This window comes from Euwallacea fornicatus, chromosome 28 (genome assembly GCF_040115645.1).
Source record: "Euwallacea fornicatus isolate EFF26 chromosome 28, ASM4011564v1, whole genome shotgun sequence".
Taxonomy (NCBI): Eukaryota; Metazoa; Arthropoda; class Insecta; order Coleoptera; family Curculionidae; genus Euwallacea; species Euwallacea fornicatus.
The window spans coordinates 1,651,414-1,667,432 of record NC_089568.1 but is presented as its reverse complement, the minus strand read 5'-3'; the positions used below and the strand labels follow the sequence as shown (position 1 = coordinate 1,667,432).

Genomic DNA, 16,019 nt, shown 5'->3' with positions numbered 1-16,019 from the left:
GTGAAAAATTCATTACTTCATCGTTGTGAAACAAGTATTCTTGCAGAATGAGGACATTTCAAGTAACTGCTATGATATTTTTGCTTTACTACTGCGACACGGATTGCGCAACATCCGCTTTTTGTTTTTAGTTGAGTGATCATCCCTCTTGCGGGCATTACACACATTATTACATACATTTATTTCTACATTTTATAGATGTGGAGCTGCGGAGAATGAAATTTTCATCAATATTTCTAACTTGCAAAAACTGGTCAGTTCTGAACTTCAATTTCAGTGCCTTTGGCCCGTATAAGTTTGAGCAAATTTAAGAGTATTTTTTGGATTTTGGATCGCGATAAAAATATTTTTTCGGTAAAACGGGGGGCCTATAGATTTTCATAATCAGTTGGCAAGTCCATCTTCGCAGAGCAACGAACGTTACACACATACTCTAAATAGGAGCTAAGATTCTCAAAATATTAGACACTGTGAAGAAAAATGTAAAAATTATAAACTTTAACTTTAAAATTTAAATTTTAAAGTTAAAGTTTTAAATTAATTTAAATTTTAATTAATTAAATTTTTTAAATGTCTGCAACGCATCATTTTTGGGCCGACATTCACATGCACTTTCTGACACATTGTCAACGTAGAATGCGTGCCATTAGTCATTGGAGACTAATTTCTGGACACCCTGTATGTCTCGTATTCGTGTAGATGTTAAATATGTAAATTAGTTTAAATCCGGTTCTGCATATTGTACGTAACCCTAAAACGTTCTAAACAGAAAGGTGATTATGGATAGTTCGGCAGCTGTAGAGGTGGAAAATGCAGTATCGGGCTTAAATTTATTGGCGTCATCGTTAACACAGAGATGCCTCTACGCCATAAAATAGAGCAAACTCGTGTGCTCGAAAATAAACGAGTTTGCTCATTTTAGATGAACAAATACTGTCAAATGAAAACAATAAAATAACAAAAATAAATGTCTGTGCGTTCTATTTATTTTAAAGTTGAACTTTATCAGTAATAGATAGATTTAGTTTTGATGTCCTGAGCTTCTGATTACCTATGTACCTGTGTGTATTTTATATATATATATATTTGAAAATACAGCAGTTTAATTAAGTGATCATTTTTAAGTTGCCAGAACTTTAATGCTTCGATTACTGGCCTTAAATAACCAATATGTTCACCAAGGGACCGACCAGAATCTATCTGTGACTTTGCACAAGCTCCCCTCTAAATCCAATCAAAGAACAAATTATTACTGTGCCTTGGCAACTTTAACTCTCGGCTAACTTTCATAGAAATGATGAAATAGAGCCTGGGCATTGGTCCGAATCTCGATTTCTATAGGAAGTAGTTTGATGTTATAGTTAACAGCATATCCCTAATTTGGGTCTAACATACACAACATAAATCCTATTTCAAATTTCAGGGAACGTAAAACGTTATCGATCCAGACGCATGTTAAACTTAACATGCAAAACAATTTAAAATGTACCGAGGGTTGTTAAAAGGGGTGGCATTTTTTTACAGATCTAATTCCTATGGAGGGGAGATGAAAGAGCGCCCCGTTAGGGTGTTCGTATGTAATTTGTCAGGGGTTGTAGATAATGCAAGAAGGGATGAGGAGTGATAAATGCGATTTGAATTAGAGGTACGAAGAATTTTTTGATTAATGGCGAAGCGGCGTTAATGAAGCAATGTGTTGGCGCGGATTAATATTTGAAGATACATAAAGCGATCGAAAGACCTATACTTCATTCTATAAATCTCTTTTCCTATTGAGGAGAAACGGTTTGATGTAAACGTGAATGAATATCAAGTAAACCAAAAAAAAACAATTTATTTAAATTTCATAAATTGATTTTTTAGAACAGGACCCTTTTTTAAATTTCAACTCGGATTTTTTAATAATAATGTATACGGACACCTGGTGAGCCAAAAACAACTTATCAAAACTCGTTCAATTTTTTATTTCATTAAAATACCAAATTTTGTTATCTTTTTGAATTTTAATGGGACACTTTGATGATTCTGACTGCATTCCAAATTTTTGATCTGTAAAATGAGTTAGCACAAATTTAGAAAATTCCAGTAGGGACGAGTCTTCATTTCCATCCGTAGATGCCTGAGTACCGTCCGTACCCAGAGCTTGTCAGTTCTAAAGACCTATCAGGTTGATTTTAACGGTTTTAAAGACTGGTGCCTTCGATCGTCATGATAATTTATTTTATTTACGACTGTGGGAATTCAGGTATAAATTTTTCTTTGGCCTGCCTAAAACTTCTTTTCTCAAACAAGATGAGTTATTTTTAGCAAGATATAGTATAAGTTCGAAATTTTTACCTTTCACGTAAAAAGAGGTAGTACGATTGACTTGTACTAATATGAACGACGAATTGTTCTATCTTTTCTAAATTTTTCCTATAATAGCCATGATACCTCTGAAAGACATATTCAAGCTTATTATTCAAGTTTCACTGGAAAAGGGGCATTGATGATGCAAGCACACTTACAAAAAATCAAGAAATGATTTTATAGTCCCTTCGTCCAAAAATGGAAATTTTATTTATATTTCTTGTGTGGATGTTAACTTTGACTTACGTTTCAAAACACAATCTAACTTTTTGCTTAATTTGTTCAATTGCCTGTTTTATTTTGGGATTAATTATGTTGAAGTTCTTCTTGTATCTATCTGGAATCATCAGTTGCAATTGGAGAAATGATCGCAAAGCGCATTTGCTTGCAAATTTTCATCTTGTGATTTTATCTCGTATTTTACATTCATTTTGCCCATTTGCGCTTCTATATATACACACCATTAAAACAAACCAAACATATATTATTCATTCGCACAAACACTTTTTCCTCGGGCCATTAATTAGTGCATTGGAAACTTCTGGACTAATTACGAAAAAATGAGCTGCGTTACCATTGTAAATTTGATTCTGGAAATGTGTGTAATTTAATCTCAATGTGATATGGATGGGAGAAAGCGCATATGGCTGCAAGCAAAAAGGAAGATATTAAGGATATAACTCTATGTTTCGTACCAACATGTTTTAACTTCTTCAGCAGGGAAAAATACCAATATTAGTTATATTACCAATATTAGTTAAAATACCAATAGTAGTAGTATTAGTAGTAGATTAGGTAGGTATTCAGGGCGTTGCAAATTCGACCCTTGCTACTGGGATCTCGAAAGTGTAGCTGGGAAAAACTGGCAATGAAAATTTCTTGATGGTTTTGAGTTTTCTTGTCAAATAACGCTAACAAAATAGAAACGATGTCTCCAACCTTTAGTTTTTTTCAAGTATTTTCGGAAATACTCGGAAACTTCGCATTTTGAAAATCACATCTGGTGAAGCCCTCAATCACGTAATTTTGACTTCATTTAAAATTCGCCATATCTTCTTTAGTTTCCGAGACTCCAATGGTGAAGGTTGAATTTGAAAGGTCCCATATAAGCATATCCTTGTGACTTGGAGAGGCAAAAGTCATTAGAGCGTAACAAGTTTCAAAAATCGCAATAGTAACGCAGAAGATCACATTAAAAAGAGAGGCAACGTCTCGACGGATAAGCCGCCGCTTCCCCGTTGCTTTGAAATTATAATGTAATACAAACGCAATAGATGATCAGTCCTCAACCAACACTTTCCGGCGAAGTCTTTGGGGGATACTCGTAAAAGAAATCTATTTTCTTTGCTGATATCCAATAAAATCAAACATCGCTTCGTGACAAACTTTGAAGGTTTATTAAATTATATTCTACAAGATCTATTTACATTTGTCCGAACTTCCTTCAACGATACAACCTAGAGTAAAATGTCTTTAAGGATTTAATTAAAAATTGCATTTAATTTCAATACGAAAATAGTCTAAAACCTAAACACAAAACCACATATACACTCGTCGACACAGGTCATTTGATGACCACACATTACTAATTCGTAAAATACACATCGGGGAAATTTTACTAAATACTTACAAAAAAATCAAAGCTTCTTAGTTTTACTTTACAAGTGGTTGCCCTTCGAAGATCATTTCTCCGATTCCGTTTCAGTCGGATATTTATAAGTATGTATAATCTCTTTTATTTTTTTTTGTTTAAACGCTTGATTACAGTCATACGTACACATGTATTTTTTATTTATTTAATTAATTATTATTATAAATTATGTGTGTAACTGGCACTTATCTACGTTTCTCTATTTACAAAAATAAGTCTATTCCTTACTGACGACGTTCAATTCGCAATTTTCAATGGCTTCCTGGTCGCATATACAGTAAATTTACAGTTTTTGTTTCGCCACCCGTATATTATATTACAATGAAAACGTCAATCTGGAGTTTGTCGTTAAGCACGACCAAATAGCCATTTCGCGGAAACTAGTAAAGTGCCGTCGCAAATTTTGCTTGAAACATATCACAAGCCAGCTTTCCTAATAAATAATAACACTGGTAGAAAACGAAATTATAAAAAAATTAAAACAGAACAAACGGAGAATGATCCAAAATAAATAATCTTCAAATTCATTCAACCTGGATAAATATACGTTTAGCAACAATGTTTTATGTTGTTTATATAAAAAGACCCAATAAGGAAAGCAGTATTTTTTAAAGTAGAACTCTCAACCATCAAATATTAACAACAGGGCAAATTCAACAACTTAACAATCACGTTCATTTGACTTCTCATTAGAATCAAATCCGTATCCATGAAACTAAAGTTTCGTTAATAGAATTCACATTATCTAAAGTTAAAATTTAACGTATTTAGGTAGAATAGGACTTAGTAGGGCAGATTAGCCACAAGCAACCTTATGGGTATATGGAAATACCCATAAAATGTTTTTAAATTGTGTTTTGAGGGATCGTGAAAACTTTCACAGAGTGATTATCCTTATAATATTGTGTCTTGATATAAGGATGCCCAAAGAATCACTCGTTAGAACCATTTGCAAGAATCTGAAATTTGCGAATGGTATCAGGTAAGCCGCATTTCTTAGAGAAGCAACATTTCGTGCATGTCAAAACTGCATATATGCAATTTCTAGATCATGCAAATATGTAGGAAAGCCAAAGACTATCGAAAAAAAGTCTTGCATAGTGCTGTGTGATAAAAGAGAATAACGACAGGAGATTCGTGACCATCCATCCATATTATTAGGCTAACTTTTGTGATCATTGTTAATCTAACAATATCGTGCGAGTTACGTTTATAGTCAACCATGTGACTACATTTGTCAGAGTAAAAAACGCAACATAATTCAAACAGTAGATCCTCATGTGCGTAAGTACGTCGGCGTAATGGTGTTCTGGTAAGTGATTGGTTGAACTATACTCGCCTAACATGCGCAACGCCATGTTCTTTCTGACGCCTAAGTTTCACGATACATTTAGGCATTACATTGCCTCACCGTGGTGCAAATGCATACATTTCATATTATTAAACTCCATGAAACTTGAAAAACAAATTATATTCAATAGGCCACATAAATCCTATAACACTTTTTAAAGACACCCCGTATGTTTTGTCGATATATCTACATCAATATAGCAATGTCCGCGTTTAAACTGCTCTTTTGCTCTTATTTTACGTGCTTTTAAAGCTGGACAGGACAATTTAGGATATCCTATAGAATAGAAGCTTGCATTCTTGTTCCTACATTGTTAGAGAGATCTCATTTGCGGGCCAAGAACAATCTGACAGGTGTCGTTTAACGGTACAGTTCATAAATCATAAGTAGTATGAAAGAAATATAGCAATTAACAATATTGACGGACAATACAACAATGATCAAAACAGTTAGACTATATATATTTAGGTTGAAGGTGACTCGTCGACTGTTGTCCGATTTTATTCGCAGTTATATTCTTTACGCAAAATACGTAAACACAAATTTATTTCTCGAATCCTATCAGTGAAAACAAAATGGTGCTTCTACAAAGATACGGCTTCAGATTCTACGACTAGACACAATTAAACAATGCTTTACAACTTCTTAAGTTGAATGAAAACTCCGTATTATTCAAACCCATGCTCCTCAATTTCAAATTGAGACTCTGATCACAATGAAACTCTCCCCACTTTAAATGTTTTTAATACCGATCTAAAAGAAACAAAATTTAAAACTTAATTAAAAAATATTAACAATAAATCACAATAATAAACTATACAGAGCTTTCCTATTGGGTCATGTTCTGCCGATTACTTTGCATTTGTATGTTTGGGAAGCTGCCGTTAAACTTATAAACCGTATTACTCTCAGAAAATCAAATCAAACTGCGTCTGGATGAATATAAGCATGGTACAGCAATTAAAAATCTAGGTAATAGAAGACTTTGGTCTATTGGGGTGTCCCATAAGTTTCTTCCGGGCCACCTATGAATGACTAACTGTTGCTATGTTTATATAAACATGTGGGCTAGCCGCATAATGTTCAGTCGTTTCAGAGCTCTTTCAACGACGTTTCATTGGTGACAAACTCTCTCTTAAAATCTTTTTCTGCACCATTGAAGATGATCAGTCAAAAGAATTATTTGCAGCATGTTATGTTTAATTGCTTTAAAAAAGGTAATAATGCACAGGACACTGCAAACGAGATTTTCACCGTTTAGAGAAGTTGTATCACGACTATAGGATTGGCCGCGATTGGTTCAAGATTTTTAGAGATGGGAATTTCTATGCTCGCTAAAAATTCTCAATATGATGTGTGTCAAATAGTGGATGCCACTAACAATCCCAGGACAATAGTACATAAGCATTTAACTAAAATGGGATATACGAATCGATATGAAGTTCGGGTTTCACATCTATTGACGAGACCTGCCTTGTGAACCGCGCCCCTACATGCAATTTTCTTCTTCAGCGTCATGAAAGATATTCTCTCATAAAAACTTTTCGTCACTGGAGACGAGACTTGGATTTTAAATTAAAATGTGCAACGAAAACGCACTTGATCTAAGGAAAATAAAACTTCAATTATTGCGAAGCCAGGACTTATCCGAATAAAGTTCTCTTGTACATTTGGTGGGACAGGAAAGATGAGAGATACTACAAGCTCCTCCTCAAGGCGAAACGATCAATTCTGGAAAATATTGCCATCGACTCGTTCAAATGGAAAGCGTCATACCAGAAAAACGGCCAAAATTGACGAACCGACGAGGATTGTTGCGAAATGAAAACGCACCTTGATGAATATTTTGCAAGTAAACCTCTACTTTTTGGAAAGAAGGTATAATGAAGCTTCCTGAGAAATGGAAGAAAGTAAAAGAGCAGAACGGTTCATATGTAACATAATAAATCAAGCTTAAACAACAAACATCGTATATTCATAACGGTTTAAAAAAGGGAGAAACGTATAGGACACCTTCATACATACAGCCAAGACGATTTGTGACAGTTTTAACAAGTTCTGAATGCAACAATTTCGTTTCTGAGGAGCGAGTGCTCAAAATTCACAAGAAATCATAATATTTATATTATGGTTCCTAGCGTATTTTAATAACTGCTCCTACAATAATTTCCCGCGACCGAAAATACACAATATATACAAAAAGGGTCATAATTCTATTTGCCGAAAGAATGATTTTCCTAAATAAATAATTGCTTTACCACCCTAAGAAAAGTAGACTAAATTTGATAAATAAAATCATGAAACTAAAAATAATGAAAGACTCGTTAAACGCTTATTTTGCTCCGGCACTTTATCCATAACAAACTGATAGATGTTCTTCGCTCTTTTCGTTAAAAAATATCAGATAAAGCTATATCAGGAAGCCAACGTGCTTAAAGTTAGAGAAGACACGGAATTTTCACTGACCCTTTTTCATATACCGGGCCATCAAAAATATTTGATCGGTGTCTAAACATTAGAACCCAAAATGTCTGTTGAATTGCGACTACCCCTCCACCAAAACTCCTTTCCTTTCCTTTCTTAAACTAACAATAACAAAACTTCTTGACATTTTAGGCTTCTCTGAAAACCGTAAAATTATTTTTTGGCCCGGTGTATAAATCCTGCATGACCTGAAAAAAATGTACCGAAACTCGTTAGAATAAATAACTCAGCGTAATATGGCGAAAAACCTTATTATTTGCTTTCGAGATCAATAGAAAAACACTCGCAGTGAACCGCGCGTGCGCACACGGAAACCTCTCCGTTTCGAGACTGTCCCGAGATTCGTTTCCCGTCCGTCGAAAAAATCCTCAATCACAGAGCTCCGAATTATCGAAAAAAAGTCGAACAAGCAAGTGTTTTTTTGGTTTAGTTTAAAAAATATCAGTCCGGTTGTTTTTTTCTCGGTTATAAAATGGTACATCAGTTCCGCCGGTATTTTTTACAGAAAAAGTGTCGCGGAAGACAGGTGCGCGGAAGATGAGTATTATTATCTTCTATCTCGATAGAGCAAGTACGTTTGCAACGCTTGAGGTAGCTGGAGACTCATCACTTTCTCCTCTAAATGGGCTTTTCCTATTTTTTGTCTTATTACTCGTCGGCAGAGGTCCATTAGAGGTAGAGGTTCAGCTGAAATTAAACAAGACAACAATTAGCACATAGATATTCCTCGGAACTATCGAGACAAGTTACTATACACTCAGGAACTTTACCGTTTAATATTGACTATATGAATGCAACGTGCCTAAAAATTATGTATGAAAAGAAACTCCTAATGCACGAGCGTACAATATTGTGTACAAACCGAAGGTGAAGATGATAATCACGGGAGTGTGTTTTAAATAATTGAACCCAGATGCTAACTCAATGGATTTTGTCACATTTCGTTGAATGTTATTACCGAATTTAACAGCTCTTCTTATTTGCGAGACATATTGGTTGTAGCTAAACTATCGACAGGGACATATCTGGCATAACTCCTCAATGCAACAATATATTATATTACCAAGTCTTTAAGCCAGATAATAATAACTTTTTCCCGACAGACGTATGTGTTCGAATTTTTTTCCTAATTATTATCTCCGTTTATGTCTGCAAGAAAAGCCTTTTTCTATCTTTCATACAGTTCATAGAGTTTTTGATATAATTAACTTTTTTAACACTCAACTTGTATTTCAGAAATAAAACGATTTTCCGATATATGGTATGTCATGAAACAGGATTCTCTATCGAATGCCATAATGCTGATAGCACAGACTGATTCACTGAATTCACTCAATTGAACAATTGAGTTGGGCAACAAATGGAATTTGTGGAGAAGGCAATAATTGCATATTTTAAAAGATAATTGAGGTACTAAATAAGGCAATTTTCTAGTATAGCGACATCTTAGGATAATGTCGTGCCCACACACTAACACAGAAAGGGTTTGGTGGCATTCTTAATTCCATCCAACAATCCATTAAACCTCTATTCATAGGAACATTTGGACAATGTATAAATTAACTAACAGTTTTGTCTAATAACAGCATTACTCTAAATATGGCTTTCACCTCCTAGCGGAAAACATGCCATTTTACAACGTTAGGTGTGGCCAAAATATAGTCATAATCCTTGTATTTTACAAATTCAAAAAACCTACTCGGTACATTACTGCGAATTAAAGACACGAAATATTTACGTTTGATAATTGGGGCCATTAATTTAATCCCACGCCGCCTTAAGACAAAAATCGTTTTATTATGAACTCAACTACCATAAACATTCGAAATTCTCTGTTGTTGTCAACCTTCACCATAGATACTTCCGTGTATTAATACTAGCAATTTCGGCAATAAAAATAATTAATGTTACCAATTATTCGCCGACATTAACAAATAAAAAGTAAAATTAATACTCACGATCAAGACCGCCGATATATCTCATCGTGATCTCGCAATGTCCCCATACTGCACTCACAATAGGATACAACTTCTTGCCTTTTAAGCCCCTAAATGCCACCCCAAGGTACTGGCCGTCTACGACGAAACTCAGTGTACCCTCATCCATATCCAAGACGACTAAAAATTTGTCGGGCACGATAAATGTTTCGTCTGGTTTCAACAAGGCGGGATACAGCACACCAGACTGGTTCTTGGAGTCGTGGTAGAGCTTATTTCTTCCCAAGTCCCAGCCCCATGAATTGTCCGTACTGCCAACTAGGCTATGGTAACCTACTGAATGCAATGGGGCCTCCGCCGTTGCCACGCCCACTACCGCGTGAGTGCCTCGTTGTCGCGTCGACCAAGACACTTCCCAACAGTGCATACCCTAAAATTTGTTAAGATTAATATACCTCAGAAAAGCATGTACTTATTAATAATTGTTTAATAAACAAGTGCATTAGTGAAACTTCCAATCGAGAATGGTAGTCGGATTGTCAATTGTGTTACAATATTTTCTGTCTATTGCATTGCGAAAAATTATAAACGTTCCGAATTAACAAGTCACTTTACTTACTCGTCATTTACGCGTGGATACGAGATTAAAAACTATTAATTTCAAAAATTAAAACAGTCATAAATAACAAATCCTGACCACACGACGAGATTGGTTGAACGCAAACTACAAATGCGGCCTACTTATCAAATTTGCAATTTCATGCAATAATGAAACACCATGCATCAATAGGGGTCATTGATGAATGATTTCGCGTGCCGTAAAGAAACGTATTAATACTCAGTCGAGACAAAAGAATATTAAGGAATTTTAACTTAACCACCGACCAAAATCTCAGGGACGATGATTTAAAAAAATTTTCTGAGTGAGTTATTTCACGCAGACACTCGAACTTTTTTCCGAGCAGTTAAATAATTGATTACGAAAGAGGTGTAGTTCATCTACTCTGGCCGGCAGAAAATGTGTAAATATTGTACTTTGTAAAAGAATCGTTGTAACAGTAATATTTTCCCACGAAAATCTTTTTACTATTTATTTGACATAGGCAGTTAACTTTTGTTATTCCTTATCTATTAGGTAAACGTTCAACGTATTTGCCGATTGCCAATATAAACAAGGCTCATTTGAAAAAAAAAATGCTTTTTTAATTTTTTCCTAGATTTGTTTACTTAACAAAATAATAAACATTGCCACAGTATTTCTAGGGAACTATTTACGTGACCTCCGTCTGCAAGTCTTTGCTTTTCTGTGGAGGTTTTATGTACTGTGCGCAATTCAATCAGGAAAAGGAGAGGCCAGTATGGGGATATCAGAAATCGTAGTTTTTGTTCCTTTTATTTTCTACTATTCTCGTAATGTCCTATTACGTTACCAGACCGAAAAATAGCATCTGGCAATGCGAGCCGTTCCCCGGACATGAAAGCTTCAAGAGTCCTACTAATCACATTTTCACAACATGTTTCAGGAGATAGACTTTTACACAGTTTTGCAGCATTATTTCGCAGATCGCAGACGCCCGGCCAAAATATCACATTCAATGTTTTATTTTCCCTAATTTCCTTCTTTCAACGAATCCATAACTCCTACCATTCTCGACATGTCGAATCTCTTTCGTCGACACCATGATGTTTACTGATTTTGTATTATGATACGACTCTCACCTTAGTAAATCCTATTTTTCCTCTTATACAGTCGGTACTCTGTGCGACCGGGTGTCTATGGAACGTCAGTTTGTCGTCTTCCTTAACGAATATGTTTAGAGAGCGGTCGTCTTGGTTCCAACTGTACTTGAGCTGTGTTTCTCGGAGAGCAGGAGGCATGTCCAGTAGCATGTCCAGTCGCGGGGGCCTCGCGAAATCTTGTGCTAGTTCCCTGGGAATGACGGGTTTGTAGGGGGCGGCTGCGGCGTCCCTGCCGTTGCCGGCCTTTACTCCGTTGCTGACCTAAGAAAGAGTGGCCGTCAGCCTGGTGACGACGAGGGCCTTACTACTCTGGAGACTTACCTTCTGGCCCATGCTCATACCCCGCGCACCCCGTCTTCCCCGCGGTCCCGTTTTGGTACCGCCGCAAGCAGGCACCACGGCCGCCTTATAGGCCCGGCGCACGTCAGCGGCGCCGCGGACTACCCCGCCGCCCGCCTGCTGCCCGCCTCCGCCGCCGCTGCAGCCTACGTTTCTCACGCCTCCGGTCCTGATGCTGGTCTTGTACCTGGAACGAAAAGAAAACATTGAAGCATCCATAAAAATCAAAACTGGATAATTGAAATCGAGCTGGTTTCTGCGACTAACTGTGTCAAAAAGGAGCAAACCGGGGGCAATTATACAATCGAACTCTTCAAAGGATGTTGACCTAAAATTTCACCGTTTTCATTGAGAGCCTCGGCCAGAAGATTAATTAACAATAAACTCAAAATCAGTTAGCCATCGAACATAATGGGTTACCTACTAAGAGCTTTCTAAAACATTTCATGGAAATCGGGGTTAAGCGGATATTTCCTCTTTTAAATTCCCGTTTTGATTACGCCGACCCTAACGAAATCTATCATTGATTATCGCCATTCTGAGTATCTCTCATGTCTGCATTCACTCGCCTCATCACCTTAAATACCCACTGATAATACATAATATTCTGTGTTAATTACGCGATATCCAATGACTTCTCTCGAAATCCGCTTACTTCACAGAAGTAAGCGGTAAGACCGCACAATCCGCAAATTTCTATAGAACCTCGAGTATTGTTTTTCATCCCGTCATCGGTCAACCCGTTCCTTTCAAGTGACTCAGGTTTTGCGGTCGGTTTAAAAATTAACATTTGTACAATGTTGCATGTAACAATAAAGAGAGCTTTAGTCATCAATTAGCGATTCAACAATAAGATGTAGTCAATGTTCACGTGCAAATCAAATAGGTCAACGTAGTCTCCTAAAAAGAAAAATAATAAAAATAGAAAAAAGGCGCTGGAAGTTCAAGGTAAAATAAGAAGTACTAGGAGAATTCGTGGCTACGCTTCTGAACAATGTAACACCAACCGGTTCAGGGTGGCTAGTTTTGACCTGTTATGGTATTAAAATATTCCACAAGTTCATCTTAAAAACATTGTGCAAGAGGAGTAAATAAAAATAGAAATAAAATAAAATAAGGGAGAAAAAGTGCTTTAGTGGCGGGTCTTAAAGCGAAAAAAATTTGTTCACAAACAACCTTAAATATTTCAGTTCTGCTATTGACCAACAATAAAATTGGGGTCTTTGCACCATAAGAGGAGAGTAATAGTATATTACAATATGATATGGAAAATATTCCATTATTGCCGAGAGATTATTCTAGTTAAGAAATACACCGTTGTGACAAAGTAAAATCTCAGGACAATAATGAAATGTCCCGTCGTGTGCGAGGGCGATCATTTGAAAAAAAAAACTCAGTGGGTGGTGGACAGTAAAGGTAATGCGTTGATTAAGCGATTTACGATTTATCATCGAACATCTGACTAACCGATGGTTTGATCCCAGACATGCCTTTGACATTTCAACCCCTATTGGAGGTTACAATACTACACGGGACATGTTTGATTATCATCGAGAGATAATCATGGTTATCGAGAAATATAGTGGCGAGTTAAACTAAAACTCGAGAGATAATGAAATTTCCGGTCGGTAATAGTACTAGTGCATTACAATATGTGACGGGAAGTGCTTCATTACTGTCAAGCCATTATATTGTTTAACGTAGATATGAACTAAATCTCGAGACGCTAATGAATTTCTCATTGAGAAGAGTATTAGTATACTGTTATAAGATGAGGCGGGAAATGTTTGGATACCATAAAGATTAAACGTCAAGGTGTTAACGAAATTTAGAGGCGAGAATGGAACGTTTTGTTAAAAGTCGAGAGATTATGCGTTTATCGAGACGCGTAGCTTCTAGATAACCAATCTCCAGACGATAATGAAATTTCCCGACGAGAATATTATTAGTATATTCATTAAAGTGGAGAGATATTCGTCCAGTTGCGTCGCATCCCATGGAAATTAGTGAGGATGTAGGAAATAACTGAAACTCGACCCTAAAATTACCTAAACCTACACGAAAAAGGGGTAAAATTTGGGCACATTCTGCCTTTTAGTCGTTGAGTATTTCATACTATAAAAAGGCAATCACAGTATATAAGATACGTTCAGCCAAAAAAGATAGTTTCCTTCAAGTTTGCTGACACTCACGTGAGCTACTTAAAAGTGTAATGTTTAGCTCACTTAATTATCAAAGAATTAAGTCTGTATAGTTCGTTTAAAAAATTCGCAGGGTATGATGCATACTATAAAAAATGTTCTCAAAATTTCGAAAAGATCGAGGAAACAAAAATCTGATCTTTCAGGGAAAACCACTTCTTGGTCTTATCACCCATGTGTTCAAAGGCCACTAGGAGCGATTTGTAATACTAAAAATACATCTCTACTGAACCAACGGCAATCAGAATACCATGTGGTAATGTGATTAGGTATCAATTTCGCTGGAACTAAGCAGAATGACCGTGACCTTGACTCTCGCTGATTGCCGCAAAATAACAGCTTCATCCGATCAAATCCTCTCACTCGGCTGTTACGTATTAACAACATGGAACCACTTTTGCTGTCGACCATTAGAGAGGTACCACATTTTAAAATCCATAGGCGATTTATCGTTAAATAACAGATGGGTTTCGTAACGTTTCCGTTTCTACATTGGATGGTGGGTCGTCAGAGGATCGGGGAGGGACAAAAGATGGACTATTTTCAAGATTACAACAATTGAGGTGTTAGCACTAGAGGCGGACTCCTTTATGTGAAAAAATACATCGTGATGTTGATCGATGCATTTTTTCATAAAAAAGTAAAACTAATCATGCAAAAACACATAGTCGATAAGAAATGGAACCAATAGTCACCTGAATACGGGGAAGTCAGGTATACATTCATGTAGCCGCCCTGGCATGATCACTATAACAATAATTTCGTGGGAATCAGCAGGGGTACTAAAAAAAACGTTTAATGTCGACATGACTATCACTGACTGAATAAGACATTGAATAAGACATTGAAAAATATTACGACCGAACTTTCTGACTGCTGCGACGATACTGACTATCACTCGAGCCCAACAGAATTTGACCTGGAGTAAAGTTGGTCGGATCTACCTGCTTTGATCCTCGCTACGTTTATCCCTGGCCCAATTGAAAATGGTTTTGAAAACGGGCGAGTATTCTACTACGGATAACTAACCGAAAATCCGCCAGGTATGGATGAATTAATTTGTTTATAGCTTTAAAAGGGTCATCTAAATTGGACACGGTGGAACCTACATTTTCTCTTAGGAATTAGTATAAAGGTGTGTCTACTTTAACACCTGAAGCGAACTCATACCATCAGCTAGTAAACTCGACTACAACGAGCAAAACATGCTGCCTCGCTTGTTTGCTTACGGACTAGAATTTGAAATACAACAAACTTGCGTAACTGCGAAAATAATACATTTTCGTTGTTATATTATATCTCAAGAAGGCAAATAGTGAAACCAATTCAAAAGTGAAAAATGGAACCGCCATCATTCTGCGAGCGATTCACGCTGTGTTCCACTTACAACAAGCATTCAATTTACCTCAGCTAATTTCTACTTTGATTTCGGCGAATTTGAATTTTGAAATTTCTACGAGAGAACTTCTCCGTGTAGAAATTTAAATCGTTTCGCAAGGACCCCGAAAAGCGTTCAAAAAAGTGTTGGGAGGCATTGGACATTATGAACGTTTCCCATTAATTCCAAGACCGTTAAGGAAATTTCAAATCCTACCGCACACGTGCATTTTTTCTAAAAAATTGACTGAAAGATACGAGAACCGTAATCTCTAGCCACAAGCATTCTCGATGTCTAGAGGAAAACGAAGGACCGTATAACAAATTACACCTTCAGTATATGTTTTAGAGGTTATTTGACAATGACCCTTATACCCGCTTTTGGAAAAACCTCTCAACCTTCAAACAGTTCCAAGTGCTGCCTCGAAACGAACACGTAATAGTTTTAACATTCACACGTAATAGAATGTAAACCTAAAGACGTTCCTTTCCCGTCATTTTCCATTCAACAATGTGTTTGTTGCGGTGGCATTGACGGTTTTCATTAACTATCTAATCGATCAGCAAACATCTGTTGTTTGCTAGTCCGC

The 16,019-nt window shown here is 36.5% G+C and overlaps 1 protein-coding gene across 7 annotated transcripts in view; it reads right to left on the bottom strand.

The window, feature by feature from the left end:
- Positions 1-3,723: 3,723 nt before the first annotated feature.
- Positions 3,724-16,019, bottom strand: part of gus (gustavus) — a 77,266-nt gene continuing 64,970 nt past the window's right edge. For 6 of the 7 annotated variants that reach the window (XM_066297390.1, XM_066297384.1, XM_066297389.1 and 3 more), the window contains exons 2-5: positions 11,834-12,038; positions 11,492-11,773; positions 9,794-10,202; positions 3,724-8,522 (exon numbers count right to left, since the gene is read on the bottom strand). In XM_066297390.1, coding sequence (XP_066153487.1) covers positions 8,383-8,522; positions 9,794-10,202; positions 11,492-11,773; positions 11,834-11,851 — 849 coding nt within the window. In that variant the 5' untranslated portion in view covers positions 11,852-12,038 and the 3' untranslated portion in view covers positions 3,724-8,382. Of the gene's footprint in view, positions 8,523-9,793; positions 10,203-11,491; positions 11,774-11,833; positions 12,039-14,747; positions 14,936-16,019 lie in introns of those variants that run through there. The other variant, XM_066297386.1, reaches the window with a different exon arrangement.